At 33.0% G+C, this 17,674-nt stretch overlaps 1 protein-coding gene across 1 annotated transcript in view; it reads left to right on the top strand.

Annotated features, from left to right (window-relative positions):
- Positions 1-17,674, top strand: part of LOC143258009 (uncharacterized) — a 56,742-nt gene that overhangs the window by 24,466 nt on the left and 14,602 nt on the right. The window contains exons 5-7 of the mRNA XM_076517051.1: positions 9,160-9,213; positions 10,256-10,383; positions 15,133-15,203. Coding sequence (XP_076373166.1) covers positions 9,160-9,213; positions 10,256-10,383; positions 15,133-15,203 — 253 coding nt within the window. The remainder of the gene's footprint in view (positions 1-9,159; positions 9,214-10,255; positions 10,384-15,132; positions 15,204-17,674) is intronic.

The raw sequence follows: 17,674 nt of genomic DNA, 5'->3' as shown, positions 1-17,674 counted from the left end.
CATTAACGAATTTTGAAAGTACGTTTTTACATGAAACTTGATTTGTTTGTTTAACTCGTAAAAGTTTAAAAGCTAGCACCCAGTCGATTGTATTAGTTTCACAGGAACTCATTGCTAGAATATGTTAATACTTAACGATTCTAACAAAATAAAACAAAACCCCAAACAGCAATAAAAAAGAAGTTTACAATAAGAAATTTCTAAAAAAAAATTTATAAAATAAGAAGTCTCTAGATTAAACAATGCCCTACTACTAACAAGTTTTAAGGACCTGGCATGTCCAAGCGCGTAAGGCGTGCGACTCGTAATCCCAGGGTCGCGGGTTCGCGCCCGCGTCGCGCTAAATATGCTCGCCCTCACAGCCGTTGGGGCGTATAATGTGACGGTCAATCCCACTTTTCGTAGGTAAAAAAGTAGTCCAAGAGTTGGCGGTGGGTGGTGATGACTAGCTGCCTTCCCTCTAGTCTTACACTGCTAAATTAGGGATGGCTAGCACAGATAGCCCTCGAGTAGCTTGATGCGAAATTCCAAAACAAACAAACAAACACAACAAGTTTTAAAATTAAAAAATACTTTAATAACAAGTTTATAGATTAAACAATACTTTACCAACAAGTTCCTAGATCAAACAATACCATACTAACAAATTCCTAGATGAAATAATACGTTATAAGAAGTTTCTAGATTTAATAATATTCTACAAAGAAACTTCTAGATTAAATGATACCCCGTTAACAGATTTATAAATTAAACAATACCCTGTTAAAGAATTAAGTGATAAAATACGACGATGCTGAGTAATTCTTTAGTGATATACAAAAAGAAGATTCTAAAATAAAATTTCTTAAGTTCCTACATTAAAAATGTCTCAATTTTAGATTAGGTTATCACTTAGAGCTTTCGAGGTTAAAAACTCCACATAAAAAGAATCTTATTTTAAACAATTTTTTTACTAAAACGACTTGAGATTCAACAGGTCCATCAAAAATAACCTCAGGATTAAATAATTTTCTATTAAACATTTCAAGGGTTAAATTACTACAACAAAGAGCTTGAAAGTGGTTTTAAGATGAACAATTTGAAAAATCTATTAGAGAGCGTTTTAACAAACGTAAACATTCTCTTAATACTAAGAAAATAAAAATACTTTCTTATTGTCAACTCTTCAACCAACTCAGTTTTTCAATTCTGTTCTTTTATATTAATGGCTTGCTTTTTTATAGGTGTAGAATATAGTTTTAAAACTAAAAGAGACAAGGTAATGAGAGAAGCCTGTAGAATTGTCACTTTAAATGTTGTCCAGTTTATTGGAATAAACATAATTTCTAGATACCAGTGATTTTTCAACTATTAATTAGTTTTATGTATAACAAATGAATGTTGTGCTCTGCCCCCCCAGTGGCTCAGCGGTATGTCTGGGGACTTAGAACGTTAAAAACTGCGTTTCGATACCCGTGGTGGGCAGAGCACAGATAGCCAATTGTGTAGCTTTGTGCATAATTCAAAACAACAACATCCTTTTTTTGTGTGGTGCAAAGTCTTTATTTATAATACTTTTCCACGTTTATGTTTTATCTTCTTTAATTTGTATTGAGTTAATAGTTTCTTGTTAATTTATCTTCGAATAACATCTCTTTTTACTTTATCAACATCCAAGGGAGTTTCCCTTTAAAAAAAATCAAATAAAACTTTTCTGACCACTTTATACACAACTTTCTGGTTTCCAATCGTCATAAGCAAGAAATAACAGAATATAATTTATTATCAATGGAGTTTCCCTTTAAAAAAATTTAAATACAACTTTTCTAACCACTTTACACTTTCTGGTTTCATATCGTATTGCACAACGGAAACGAGTTACACCTGCAACACTCGTTTAAAGCTAATCAAAACACTACCAGGTTGTCATGGTAGCCTACCATGACGTCACTCAATCTTTTCACACACTTCACTCCCCTTAGTCAATACCAATTTATCCTTAACAAAGAAAGGACTAATTTTTGAAAGCGCTAGAATTATCGGGTTTCTTAATTTTGTCTATAATTGGTTTTTCTATTCTAGATGTTTTCGTAACATCATGAGGAAAGTAATTAGATGATACCCAAGCATTTATATAAGATATGTTTATCTGAGACAAATTGTAACTTTTTTTTCTGGTTGAGAGTTATAACAGTTGTTTAACTACAAACAACTATGTTTTTACCAAGTATTGAACGTATCTGAAATGTTCTTCATGATCAATATACCAATACAATAGTTTTTAAACAAGTGTGTTTACTGATGAATCGCCTTTAGTTTGTTCTTCACATATATTTTACTTTGTAACATGAATTATGTTAATTTCATGAGAATCAAGTTCTACGTTTAAATACATGACAGTTTAATCTTTGATATTGAATATCTAACTAATATTATAAACATTCAGGCTATTTCACCCTTAGGTCTATCACTTGAAATAAGAATACTGTAAGGTAATATAAATAATAACAGCTTAGAGATTAATTTTCTCACGTTACGAGTTACGTCGAAGAGAGAAATACTACAGAATACACCATTTCATGTTTCGGTATTCATAATATGGAGAGCAATATTTTGTGGTCTTTCTTTGCAGTAAACAGAGAGTGACTTTGTTCCTGATTTGCATGCACAAAGTTCTTACCTCGTCCCTGATAAATAATGACAAAAGTGGCTACTGTTCTAGTACCCTTATGTCTGTATATCACTTCAAGCTTCTAGCTCAAAAATAAAAATAACAGTTTATTCATTATCATAACATTTAAGTAATGAGAATGTTTTCTAAGAAATAACACAAAATATTTATGTAAATTTGTATCTGTAGTGTTCACAAACAGTATATCAGTTTGCAGTACGTCCTGAAAGATTCTTCACCTAGAAACTGTTGCCATTGTTGTATATCCCTCCTTCTGTATTTCAGGTATAAAAACATTGTTTGGATACCCTTGATGAGCATAACGTATTTAGATAACCTGTTTCATTAGAGGGTCCAGGCTTTGCATAAAGGGAAGGCGAAACCAAGTGAGAGAGAGGATCAAGGGGTCACTTTAAATCGATCCCAGGTGTAGGGGCTTAAAATAATACATCGCTACAACCATGGTTCAACAACAACAACAATTTATTAAATTAAAACAGCACTTGAAATAAGCTTTCAAGTGGGGCTTAAAATAATACATCGCTACAACCATGGTTCAACAACAACAACAATTTATTAAATTAAAACAGCACTTGAAATAAGCTTTAGCGCTTACCATAAACGTAGTTAAGAAAGAAGTGCCTAGCAAGGACTTGTTATTGATCTTAATAAATAATAAAACATAAATATCAACATTAATCATTTTAAATAATGGAAGAAAGAAAAACGTAATAAAAAAAATGTATATATGAAATCATCTTTCTATACTAATAGCAATATCGAGTGACAATCATCAATAATTCTCTATCTCGTGACTCGGTTTATGAAGGTTATGGCAGGATATTTATTCACTCTTTAGGTCACGAGAGTACATCTGATCTGAAAATAAACTTACATAATATTTTGCTTTATTAATAATATCTGTATGTCGTTACTAAGCAAGCTGATGTCAGATTCCTAAACCATCCATATTTACTCAAAATAAACCCGATCAGCGAGAATATAGCGTTTTAATGCAATTAAAAATTCAGAAACAAATGAAACGAACAAGGAATAATAAATGAAGAATAAATAAAAAATAACTTGTAGTATTTCAACATAAATTCATTATTTTACGTACAGAAAAACTTTTTTTTGTCGAGGATGAGGAACGAGCTACGCTACAAACTAGTTGGATTAGCGTGAGGAACGAGCTACGCTACAAACTAGTTGGATTAGCGTGAGGAACGAGCTACGCTACAAACTAGTTGGATTAGCGTGAGGAACGAGCTACACTACAAACTAGTTGGATTAGCGTGAGGAACGAGCTACGCTACAAACTAGTTGGATTAGCGTGAGGAACGAGCTACGCTAATCCAACTAGTTTGTAGCGTAGCTTCTTATTTAAAAACAAAGTAGTTGTTGTCAATACAAAAGTAGTAATAATTTTATAGAAATTAGATATTATTTTATTATAATTATTCCTGTGAAGTTTAACAGCTCGTAACATAGTGTTTTAATAGGCCGTATCTCGTCTTTTATTTCTAAATGTTGACAAAACTTTTATTCGTTGTTGGTATGATCATTACACAAAACATTTTGAACTTGGCGTTTCCTAAACGACCAAAATGAGTCAGTTAACTTCTCTAGTAACAACACAAAAAATCATGAGAGTTTTTATTAAAAAGAATACCAAATATATCAATGGTTAAATAAGACAAGTTTTCTAAATTTATTACACGTAATCGCTTAGATTAGAGTTATGTGTTAACAGAATTATCGAAGACTTAGTCCTTATTGTGGATTTTGATAATGGCCCTGAATAACCTTAAAAGCAGAATTTTCTTCACTTAGAGAATGGTAGAGACCACTTAATCAGAATGATCGAGTCATACTCACACAAACTAAGTGACGTGACTTCAATATAGACACACAGATAAACGTAGCAAGGCCTAAAGTTCACTCTCACGTCATTTATAAAAGGAGCGGTTAATTTGACCACAATCAACGCTTTAACGGGAGTTAAAGAGTACAGTATTCTGGTGATACTTTCCACGTGCTTCTAGCTTTATCTCAGCACTAGCTAAGCACATATACAAGTATCAAATTAGTATTATTATCGAAGAATCTACTCATTTAGAATGCATGACACATACACAGGAAAAATAGGCCGCTCGATTGATGAAAAAATAACAGGGTAAGTACATTTTAGACAGGATCTCACCAAAGGCTATTGTATAACAAACTCACTCTGACATGACCTTGCGTCGAACTCCACGTTCGGAATCAAAATATCCAGTTTCAAGAATTAACCACAAAAAAATGCCATTCTAAGTAATTATTATAATTACATATTTATTCTACTCTTAGCACATGCTTTATTTCTAAATAACCTTAATTCATTTTTTAATTATTTTCTATCTTATCTTATAACCTAGAAAAAATGTTCATTGGCATTAATTTCAGTACCCATAATTTTCTGCTGCTACCTTTTAGCATTGTTATTCCACTGCAACTTACAATCATATCACTAACTTGGCCCGGCATGGGCAGGTGGGTTAACGCGTGCGACTTGTAATCCGAGAGTCGCGGGTTCGCATCCCCATCGCGCCAAACATGCTCGCCCTTTTATGGTGGTGCGTTATAATGTGACGGTCAATCCCACTATTCGTTGGTAAAAGAGTTGCCCACAAGTTGGCGGTTGGTGGTGATGACTAGCTGCCTTCTCTCTAGTGTTACACTGCTAAATTAGGGACGGCTAGCGCAGATAGCCCTCGAGTAGCTTTGCGGGAAATTCAAAACAAACAAACAATATTACTGACTTATATTAAAATAAAAATTGTTACTGCTAATTCACAGAGACGCGTGATTTGTTCACATATCTCTATTCTACTTTTATAGTAATTTTCTATTGCTATGTCTTTAAAGCAGAAAACGAATGGTGCGGAAGAATACAAAATACTGACAAATGTCTGAAGTTAAAAGCCGTTGATTTTTTTATCAATAATTTACGGAAGTTTTGGTAGACATTAAAAAATATCAGTTAGGGTACAAATTATATTCAATAAAACGTAATAACTTTCTCTCTGAAATTAGTGTTGAGTAAAATGACATTTACAGAATACAAGATTAAACTTCTATGCAATTATTCGTATTCGTGTCAAAGTTATTCATAAAGATGCTACTCACGAGGATGGACTCATGTGACCTGACCTCTTAAGGCACGGCTTCGGCAGACAGTATGGAGCCTCCGCGGGGTGGCGCTGCTTGCGTGGGCGAGTGGATGCACACAAGCAGGTTCCCTTTGTTGCACCGCACTTCCGCTTGTCATCCTCTTGTTGTTTACGGTACAAAATAAGGCACGTGCGGAGGGATGGATTGCATTAACAACTATCTTCTAATGAGGATACTTAACGTTCAATCCAAGCCATCGTGGGCTTTCTAAGAACTCCGAAAGCAACGCGAAAACAGTGGGGGTTCTGGCGGAAGTCACCTGAGGCTCTTTGGACAATATTAATAATTGTCATCGAGGTTATCGTAGTCTATTAATCTTGTCGCCCTTGGCAACTAGCTTGCATTAGGACAACGTGGTGGTTCCCACCAATTGATCAGAGTTGATCTGAGCTTTTATGAGTTATACATTTGAAACGGGTGTCCCGAGAAATAGGTTTGGCTGCTGTAGAGCGAACGCTTCTAATGTTATTTTTTAAAAGGGGAAGTCCCTTTACTGTCACAAAACATAATAAGTAGGGATGTTACTTATGTCAGAAAAACAGAAAAAAAAGTAGAATATTTCTAAAGAAACACATAGAAATAAACGTACGCAGCTTGTGTTAGAAACAACAACAAAACTGTCCTTGTTTTTCCTTCTTGAAGATATTTTCTTTACTCAATTTGGCAAGGAAAATTATTGAAAATATTTTCTTTTGACTACTGACAGAAATATCAGACAATTAGAGGAAGCTGTGTTAAAAGAGGGCAGCATGTAAGATTAAATTATGATGAATTTCAGAAGATTATACGACTGTTTTTATAATACAAACATTATAATCAACCATAAATCCGTATTGTGGACTATATAAATCCGTATTGAGCATCATCCTTAAGAAACGTCGTAGCGGCAATAATGAGAACTAATATTTCAATTTTAAACGCTATATTCTTCAATTATTCTCTTCAGGATTTTCAAGAATTAGAATAATGTATTATGATAATATTCCAAATATACTATTTTGTTATATGATTTGTCGACAGCACGTTTCGCTCAATCCAGCGGGCCCAGCATGGCCAAGTGGTTAAGGCACTCGATTCGTAATTTGAACGGGTTCGAATCCCTATCACACCAAATATGCTCGCCCTTTCAGCCGTTATGGCGTTACAGTGTTATGGTCGATCTCACTCTTCGTTGATAAAAGAGTAGCCTAAGAGTTGGCGGTGGGCAGTGATGACTAGCTGCCTTCCCTCTAGTCTTATGCTGCTAAATTAGGGACAACTAGCGCAGATATCCTTCGTGTAGCTTTGCGCGAAATTCAAAAAACAAATAATCAATCCAGAGCTCTTCAGACAGTCTGGGACCAATCAAATACAGCAATGATCGGAACATTGTTTATACAAGCCATTTGGTATAGCAACAGTTGTTACAGTGTATAGGCCTTATTGTTCAAAACAGATTGTACTATCGCTTATGTTATACATTGCAAAAGCATTTTAAAATGACGTCCTGCACAATAATAAGTTTAAGAAAACTGTGCATCTATATCAAACTAGAGCCGATGTGTTTAAACATACATATAATTTACAGGATATATCTTTTTTAAATCAATTATAATTGTACTGTAGATAAACACTCTAAACGTTAGTGAAAAGTTAATCTTTCCATGTTAAACAAAGTAATGGAAGGAAATGACGTATTCATCAAATGGTATCACTTCCCACCAAGATATGATATGAAAAGCGTTACAATGTTTGACGAAAATAAAAAAGCTGGCATGATTGATATGATATTTACCAGGTTTTAAACGGCCTTGGGCTGTTTTTTTTCAATTATTAGTTTCATAAAGTTGATCAGTAAAATTTTACTACGCGTAAGATGCTTAAGTCCGAAGATATATTAACGTTAGATTTGTTTTGTTTGTTTTCGAAATTCGCGCAAAGCTACACGAGGAATATCTGCACTAGCCCTCCCTTTAACACGCGGCCCTCGGATTAACGTCACAATGGATAACATTTATTTAGGTAATATTAAAAGTTAAGCCAATTTTACTAAGTGTAGTTTTTATATATGCAGACAAATGCCTTCGGATTTTGTCATCTAATGTCCGTTTAAGTGCCTTTTTGTCACGGAATACCGCCTGATGGCTCAGCGACAAGTCTAAGTGTTTATCACGGTAAAAATTGAGTTTCTCTCCCTGCGGTGAGAATGGGGAGGTACAAGTAACCCATTGCGTGGCTTTGAGCTTAACAAAATACCACAGATTAGCAGTTGAGAAGTGAACGAAACCGTGGTGGAAGTTTTAGTCTGAGAGCTGTATTATCTCGAAGTTTATATCAGGATAATAGAGGACAAACGTATGTGTTGTTTGATTGTTGACAAGCCCGAAGTTGCAAAACGGGCTACCTGTGATGCACACACCACAAGGATCGTACCCTCTATTTCAGTGTTATAAGCCCTTATTAAGCTTAATGTTGAACCGCTGTGTAAACAACTATTTTTATTTGCCGATTCTATCAAGTTATAATTTTAGACCAGTCATTTAATATACTAACAACTCATATTCCGTTTTACATTTCTACGTACCATAGTTACTAAATATAGTTGTTTGTCCTTTTATGTATTAATTTGATTAATTTGTGGATCTCATAATAATTAAAATTATGGGACGAAACATTTAACTTGTCCTATTGTCCCTAGTTTTCTATTACAACATGTTGGAATTTAGACGGTTTTTGCCTGTGCTAAACAAATCAAGGGTCGTGTTTCTTTATACTTACATATTTATTTCATTTTGCGTGTCACTATTATTACAGTGTAATACAGATCCGTGGAATGGATAAATTCCCATTGTTTTTACTGAAAGTCTGTTAAAAAAATCAACGCGTGTCCTGTTTTAATTTGTGCCGTTTTATTTTTTTATAATATTTGACAAGTGAATGGTGAATGGCTGTGTTTAGAAATTAGTAAATTCTCCTTAAAGATCGAAGATCGAGTGTGTCGCATATAGAAAGATCTTTTCCATGGATTTTGTGACAACAAAGATATTTCTTTGGGGAGTATGGTTTCTGTGGTTTATGTATATTTCATATACATGGTTGGCAAAATTCGTTGTCACGTTAGACGTGATCTGTTACGCCAAGAATGCTCTTATGTTTTAATAATAATTATAATTTTAAAACTAGAATATTTATTTACAACATAAAAGAAACAAATCATTCGTTACTGAAAGATTATTTGTTGTTAAAATACCATGACATTTACAACGTTGTCTACTTTTTAAACAAAGGTTTGACCTAAAACCATATTTTCATTGCAGAACATCGCTGTTTTCCACTGAAAAACCGTACGATCACTGTTGAAGGACCAAATGGTATGTTTATAAAGAAAAGATAATTTATGTCAAACAATTTAACGATTTTAAATTGAAATAATAGTTAAAATTAGAAAAAATATCACTCAACTTAAATTTAACTTTTGAAGTGCAAAAATGTATCATTGGGATAAATTAAAAATTATGTTTAATCTCAAACTTTATTTTCCTATACCCTAAAAATTCGAGCAGCTTTTTTTTAGTTATTTTATCTTAAATTCTAAACCAAACAAAAGGTTTTTAGTGTTCACGTCTTTGAGAAAATCCAATTAAAGTTCATAAGCCAATTTTTGTATACTTTACAAAAAAACGTAGCTAACAAAATACTTCAGTTATGTTTCTCCAGAATAAAAATAATATTAACAAGACACCGATATTACTATAGTCTAAATAAGTTAACAAACAATACTTACGTTGCAGGAAGACATACGGATAACTTATTTTATTTGGTTAAATAAGTTCATCATAGTTCTTAATTTTTATAGTACATATTTGAACTATGTTGGAATTAATTGAAATAAATGCTTGTGTTTCATAGACTTTCATAACTATAAAACAAATATATGCATTTTTATTTTGTAATTAACAAACGGATCTTTATAAATTTGATTTATAAAATGAATATAATACAAAATTACATGTTTAGAGAATTCATATTTCCGAACAAATACTTATAGAAAAAAAGTTTAAATATTCCATATTAGGAGAATAAACATTTTCAAGTTTCACATGAAACGTTTTTTATAGACTAGGCGTCTATAGAATGAGCCTTTAAAGATTTCGTGTTCAATGAACAAATCTTCAAAAGTTTGGTGTTTAAAAAATATATCTTCACAGGTTCTAGCTTTAACGGGCGAACTTTTAAAGTTCTGGTTAGAGAAAATGGGTATTTAAAAGTTCAGTGTCTAGAGATAGAATTTCGAAGATTCTACGTTTAACGGGCGAACCTTTACAGGTTTAGTTACATACGATGAGTTTTTGCAAGTTAAGTGTTTAGAGAACGAATCTTTTTAGGTCCATGTTTGAATAACATTTTTTATAGGAGCTAAGTGCGTGGAAGTTGTCGAAGAATGTCAATGTTCCGGGTCGTGTTACAGGATGACTTTCAGAGAGTCGTTTCACGAAGGACTCTGGAACGAAACTACAAACTCTACAGTGAAGCGGATCAAGGTAAAGTTTATCCGGTTGATTTACATATCGTGACTTCTAAAACAATCACGGCACCTGCCACCCGCGATGTCCGTAGGGTGGTAATTCTTTTAAAGGAGGAGCGTACAATAGAGTAGTAAGTTACTTATTTTGCATATTCAGGAAGCGTGACTGGAGATCGTTCTTTCTGGTCGTTGGACGCTGGCCATTGGTTATCCTGGTGAGCGGCATTGGCAAGCATGATGTCATCGCTCCAGGTGACGTGCTGTTGGTGGGCTCTTAGCTGGATGATGTAACGCCACCTGACGAGACTTGTTAAAGTGCTGATGAATAACTTGTCATCCGATTTTAGTTACTTGGAATAAGAAAGCAGCTTAGAACAGGAACTCATGGGATTATTCCCCTTTCTTGTCCACATGTGCTAAGTGGGCGGGGGATCACGCTCACTTTACAAGACCGCGGCGCCCCCTCCTGGGAAGAAAACATAAAATTAAATTTTGATCAAGGCACTTAAAACCAACACACGCTCAAGAAACCAGAAGTTTATTACAGCTCACTCTAACAACCTCGCTACCGTCATTAACACATTATATTCGAAAATTATAATATTATCAATAAATAAGTACCGATCACTTTAAAAGGCACGGAATTTTGGCTCACAGCTGAGCTCCAATTTCACATCCGGAAGTGTGTTTTTTAATACTAGTTCTACATTGTTTTATGTTAATTACAATTTATAAGGTGTGAAAATATACTAGTATTGTTTCATTTATTGGATGTGTATGTTAGTGTTAAAGACAATTGTTCAATGTTCTGGACAAATTACCAGAGTTTCGAGTTTGCGAGGTAAACTCCCTGTTTCTGTTTATTAAATGAATACATTTTATATGATGAAACACTTAACAAGAAAATAAAAAAATACCATTTATCCTTTAAAAAAGGGAAAATATGAGTAGGAAAAATAAAGCTAACTAATTTTAAATAATTTCTTGAGCAATTTGCTATATTTGATTTGTTAATTTCTTGGGTAATTTGCCATGTTTGATTTGTTAATTTCTTGGGTAATTTGCCATATTTGATTTGTTAATTTCTTGAGCAATTTGCCATATTTGATTTGTTAATTTCTTGGGTAATTTGCCATATTTGATTTGTTAATTTCTTGGGTAATTTGCCATGTTTGATTTGTTAATTTCTTGAGCAATTTGCCATATTTGATTTGTTAATTTCTTGGGTAATTTGCCATATTTGATTTGTTAATTTCTTGGGTAATTTGCCATGTTTGATTTGTTAATTTCTTGGGTAATTTGTCATATTTGATTTGTTAATTTCTTGGGTAATTTGCCATGTTTGATTTGTTAATTTCTTGGGTAATTTGCCATGTTTGATTTGTTAATTTCTTGGGTAATTTGCCATGTTTGATTTGTTAATTTCTTGGGTAATTTGCCATGTTTGATTTGTTAATTTCTTGGGTAATTTGTCATATTTGATTTGTTAATTTCTTGGGTAATTTGCCATATTTGATTTGTTAATTTCTTGGGTAATTTGCCATGTTTGATTTGTTAATTTCTTGGGTAATTTGCCATGTTTGATTTGTTAATTTCTTGGGTAATTTGCCATGTTTGATTTGCGAACGTTTGTGATTTCACAACTTATGTTTTCCTCTTCTTTCAAAGGCTAGGAACGAGTGTTGTTGGTAACACGCATGCGAACGTTCTATGAAAGACGTGCTTCATATTTATATTAGTTATTGTACGTTATATGTCTATTAGATATAGAAATCATTGTGAATAAATTTTAACCTAAAATAAATTCAATATTTATATCAATAACTATAAAAAAACAACAACTTATAAGTCAATGAAGTCAATGCTTATAAGTTAAACAATCAAGTTTGTTTGTTTGTTTTTTGAATTTCGCGCAAAACTACTCGAGGGCTATCTGCGCTAGCCGTCCCTAATTTAGCAGTGTAAGACTAGAGGGAAGGCAGCTAGTCATCACCACCAACGCCAATTCTTGGACTACTTTTTTACCAACGAATAGTAGGATTGAGTGTAACATTATAACGCCCCCGCGACTAAAAGTGCGAGCATGTTTGGTGGTGATTCGAACCCGCGACCCTTGGATTACGAGTCGAATGTCTTAACACGCTTGGCCTATAAGTAATCACGAAGTAAATAATCTAAGAAAAATAAAACTTGTAATGGGTATAGTGCATCGAATCCTCAATTCAGTTGCAATGTATTAATTATATATTCGGCTGTAATTCCAATAATAACCTCGAGATTCGGCTATATTAGAAGGTTCATGCTAGCTCTGATGTAACGCCATATATATACATATATCCAACTAACAAAGCAAAATAACCTTCGAAAGTTTAGAAGCTAATAACGAAATAATAATAACATTCAAATTGCCTTATAATTTCTCACAAATAACATTAAAGAATTTAATCTCAAAGAAAAATGGAGTTTATGTTTATCCACAATGAATTTTCAAGTAAAGAAACGCGAGATAAAGTAGCTAGTGTTTGAGATCAATTGGATTCATTGCAAACTTTCCAGAGTCCATCAACAATGCGTAATTGCCTATTTATCCAACATTATCTTGAATTGATAGAAATAAAAAATATCCATTGGTTATTTGTCACGTTATTTGTTCCATATCCCTGAAAGATAAAGATTCTTTATTGTTGTTTATTTAACCATCATCGGCAAGAACACACACACGATGTTTGACGTGATTAAAACTTTGCCGTAACATAATTTCAACTAGTCTGACTTTATTACTTCAACAGTTAATGGGTATGCTTCTAGGAAAACTTGTTTCAGTACGTTTAGTAGCAGATCAAGAAACTTTTTGGGAACTGTCTAATCCACAGGAAAAAATCATTTTTTAAATAGTTTTCCTTAATATCTTTATCTTATTAGATGTATGTCATAATACTGTATAAACAGCTGATTGATAAGCTGTATTATTTTAGAGTCTTTTGATGGCTCATTGGCAATTAGACTTTAGGTCTATAACATTAAAATTCGGGGTTACACTCTGCGGGGAAAACTGTGCAATTAGCTCTTTGTGTGGTTCTGGGCTAAAATGAACAAAAAACAACAACAGCTGATTTTTCAGGAGTATAATGTAAAAAACAGACTTGTGGATATGAACTTCGTACAGCTATTTTATTAGTTTTCTGATTGTGTTTGCTTTAGTTAAAATTATTCGAAAATTAATAACTTATTTTGAAAAAAAGAAAAAGCTGTTTGTCTTTACTTTTCGTTTGAGATTACGGATTTGTTTTTCGATTTTATTTTCCACCACCCACTTACACTATATAAGAAAAACGTTAAACAATCTTGCTCAATAAACGCCACTATTTAACATGTCAATGCCAATCCAATTCCTCACTTATGGCGATGGTAAATGGAAAAAACAAACAAACCTTTTTTGGCGTACTGAAGAACGTGAATGTAACTGTTTTGCTGAATTTAGTATTTCCGTAGATAAAAGTTCAAACAAGCATTATAACGATCACTTCAAAAATGTTCACAATAAGCTAAAGTAGGCCCGGCATGGCCAGGTGGTTAAAGCACTCTACACGTAATCTGAGAGTCGCGGGTTCGACTCCTAGTCACACCAAACATGCTCATTCTTTCAGCCGTCGGGGCGTTATAATGTGACGGTCAATCTCACTATTAGTTGGTAAAAGAGTAGCCCAAGGGTTAGCGATCGTGGTGATGACTAGCTGCTTTCCCTTTAGTCTCACACTGCAAAATTAGGGATGGCTTTCGCAGGCAGCCCTCCTGTAGCTTTGCGCGAAATCCAAAACAAACCAAACCAAACTAGGATAAAATATTCTTCTGTAGTTATTCAATTGATTCACTAAAGTCTCATACCTAGTAAGTCCGATTAATGTTGAAAACTACATGTTTTCAATCAGTTTGTGCCACACCCATCCTCCTTTTCTACCTTCTTAAATTAATCTCATTTGGTTGATATTGTAGTGGAGGGAGTTAGGCTTAAAGTACAGAATAAGACACGGATATAAGAAGGAATAATATTGTTAGATATACTAATTTATACCATCTACGTTTTTAATAAGTCCTTCAAAATTATTTTTCACTTCAAGCTTGATTTTGTTTCATCTGAGACCTAAGCCTAATCATAAAATGTGAGATCTAATGTAAATATATGTCAGACGTCTCCTTTCTATATTCACCGACAAATTAATCTCAAGATTTCTCAAAACACTTTTGTCAAAGAAATTTCGAATTACTTTACTAATAAATGTTATTAATCTAAACGCAAACAGCCTGTTACTTTGAAAAAAAAAGGAGCAAATGAAATTCAATAATAGAATGTAAGAAATCACCATCACTATTTCTCGTGATTGAGGTTAATATATTTTGGTAATTGTAAATAACATCTTATGAAAGTAATAAATAATTAGTTTATCGACGCTGTTTAATAACGAATCATTTAGTTTCCTTATATATATATATCTGTGTGTTTCTTAAGATGAAATATTAAGAAGTACAAGATTTATTAGTACGGTTAGGGTGTTTGTATAAAAAAAATTCTTAAACGAAGTAACCTAATCAGTTAAAAAGAATATCTAATATCGGTTCTTTATGAGATGTAATTTAATTTGATATGACTTCTACTTAACGTCGACTTTTATCATTTTAAAAATATTTTTGATGTTATGTTTTAAATTATGATTGAATTTGTAATGTGTAATTGTATTTACTCACAATTATTTTTTTAATCCCTCAGAATATCGATGTGGGAAGATGTGCTGGAAGCTGTGATGATTTTCACAAAAGTCAGTTTCACTGTGTGTTCAGGTAGGGAGTACATAATTTGCTCATTTTCAACAATTGCAAACTAGTAGTTGGAAACAATTAGTCACGTTCTTTAAAAGAAATTATGATTTTAATTCAGCAAAGCCGTTTTAAAAAATAGTTTAGTAGCCAGTGGCTAAGAAGTTTCATCAGTTGACCTTTAATACTGTGAAATATGATTGACGAAGATCCAATTGAAACACTTTAAGAGCACGTTTTACGTTGGCTGTATTGAGTTTTTATTTTTTAATTCTACGAACTTCTGAAGAACATGAATCAAGGAGTTTGTGACAATGTAACCAGAGATACCAGTTTATTTTTTGACAATACGAATTATCGTGACATTTGTGAAGGTCTTTCTTTATCAGGAATTCCCCTTCTGAAAGCGGATGTAAGTGACATTTGGGCAAATAATTTTCTCTCTCTGTGTGGGCTGCAAACCAAAAGATAGTACATAAAAGGTCAATGAACTTTATACATCACTCGAAATGTTTAAAGAGCAGTTGTGTGATATGCTCCTGATTTACGAGAGCTTTAAAAAAAAACATTTGTAGAACCGTTTCTATTTGAAGTAGCTTTAATTTTCATCGTGTCTTATGTGCGTGCTTTAATATGCATTTTAAAGCGTTTCCTTTGATAATAAATAATTTGTTTTCAGTAGCCCAGTGGTAAATCTGTGAGTTTATGACGTTAAAATCGGATTTAGATACCTAAGGTGGGCACAACATATGTTGCCCATTGTGTAGCTTTTTGCTTAATTATAAACAAAAACGTATAAATCGCCTAGATATGCATAAGCGTTTCACACTATCTTTCATTAATATATATACAATGACATTGTTGCTTCAAGGGTAATACCAATCTATCACGTGTACAAGGAAAGTATGGATCATAATGACCACATTGTACCAACGAAAGGCAAGAAAAGTATATATCTTTTAAAAATATTGAGTTTCATGGGTCCATCTTTCAGTTGGGAATTATTTGACGAATTCAAGGTTTTGAGTTTTTTGTCACAGTTGCGACTCGAACTTGAGCTTTTTGTTAATTATTGTTCTTAGAATTACATGCAAAATTATGGTATCTTGTTTTCTTTTATGTCGTAATAGTGTTTCAGATCTGTATGTGGTAAATCCTTCGTTTTAATCCCTGCTTTAAGCACAAAATCGTATGAAAATGTCATGGTTCAAAGCCGTTTTTTTCTTTGGGAACCATGTGAGAACTTAATAGTTGGACGTCTTTTTTATTTTTAAACCATTCGAGTATTTTACTCTGTTTTACGTTGTAGACATGTGATATTTCTTAGTTCTAAGTCTCAAATTAGATTTAGAGCTGTTGCACATTTTTACGCATCTCATTTATGTTTTCATTCAACACATTCTTAGTTTTGTATCCTTATTTGGTTTTCGGATCAATATGAGAGTTTACTAGTTTTAATCTTTATATCGTGTTTAACATTATGTTTTCTTTAAGCCCTAATTTACTTCTTTGTAACCGCATGCACGCTTTATGACTTTAACCTCCATTTCATGTTTGTAACTAAATAAGAATTTTTGAAATTCCAGATATTGTTTTACATCTAAAACCGTATAAGAGGAGTCATAGTTGAAACTAGTGCTTTATTAAATTTTTCATATTTGTAACTTAGAACCGTGTGGGTGTTTTAACGATACCATCCTATATTTAATTTGTTAAAGTTGTAGACGTTCCTAGTAAAATTCGATGTGCCGCAACTGCAAAACCTCTGGAGAATTCCAACACTGAAATGTAAAACAGCTTTATATTGTGTACTGTTAAAGCAAGAATCATTTAGGCACAAATGAAAAAAATTCATAATAGAAGAACATAAAATCCACAACAAGCTAAGTCATAAACCAAAGGACTATGATTTCTTTGTCTTATAGAGCAGTTATTGAAGTTTGATATGATTTAAGAAACGAAAAAGTTTTTCTTTGTGTCATTCCTGACTTGAAGTCAAACTAGTTGACATTAATCTTTAAACGTTTATTTGTAAGCTTGTTTGTTTTCTGAATTTCGCGCAAAACTGCTCGAGCGAGTACTCTTTTACCAACGAATAGTGGAATTGACTGTCATATTATAACGCCCCCACGACTGAAAGGGCGAGCGTGTTTGGTGGGACGGGGATTCGAACCCGCGACCCTCAGATTACGAGTCGAACTCCTTAACCTTACCTGGCCATGCAGGGTCTATTTGTTAGAAATCGACACTAATTTTTAAATCAAAGTAAGCAAATATTTTAATTATCTTTTTAAAATATTGCATAGTAACCTAGAAACAAACGATGAATTAAGTATGTTTTAGAGTTTCATTTTAATTTATTTTTTACAATGTACAGGATGAATATAAGGAAAATTCTGCACTTTAAATGATTATATGTCAAACAGTACTTATCGAAAGGTAAAACAAGATCCATCAGAGACATGTTAAAAATCATAAAATTTATTCAGAGAAGT

This window comes from Tachypleus tridentatus, chromosome 7 (assembly GCF_004210375.1).
Source record: "Tachypleus tridentatus isolate NWPU-2018 chromosome 7, ASM421037v1, whole genome shotgun sequence".
Classification (NCBI taxonomy): Eukaryota; Metazoa; Arthropoda; class Merostomata; order Xiphosura; family Limulidae; genus Tachypleus; species Tachypleus tridentatus.
This window is presented reverse-complemented; position numbering and strand designations above follow the sequence as displayed.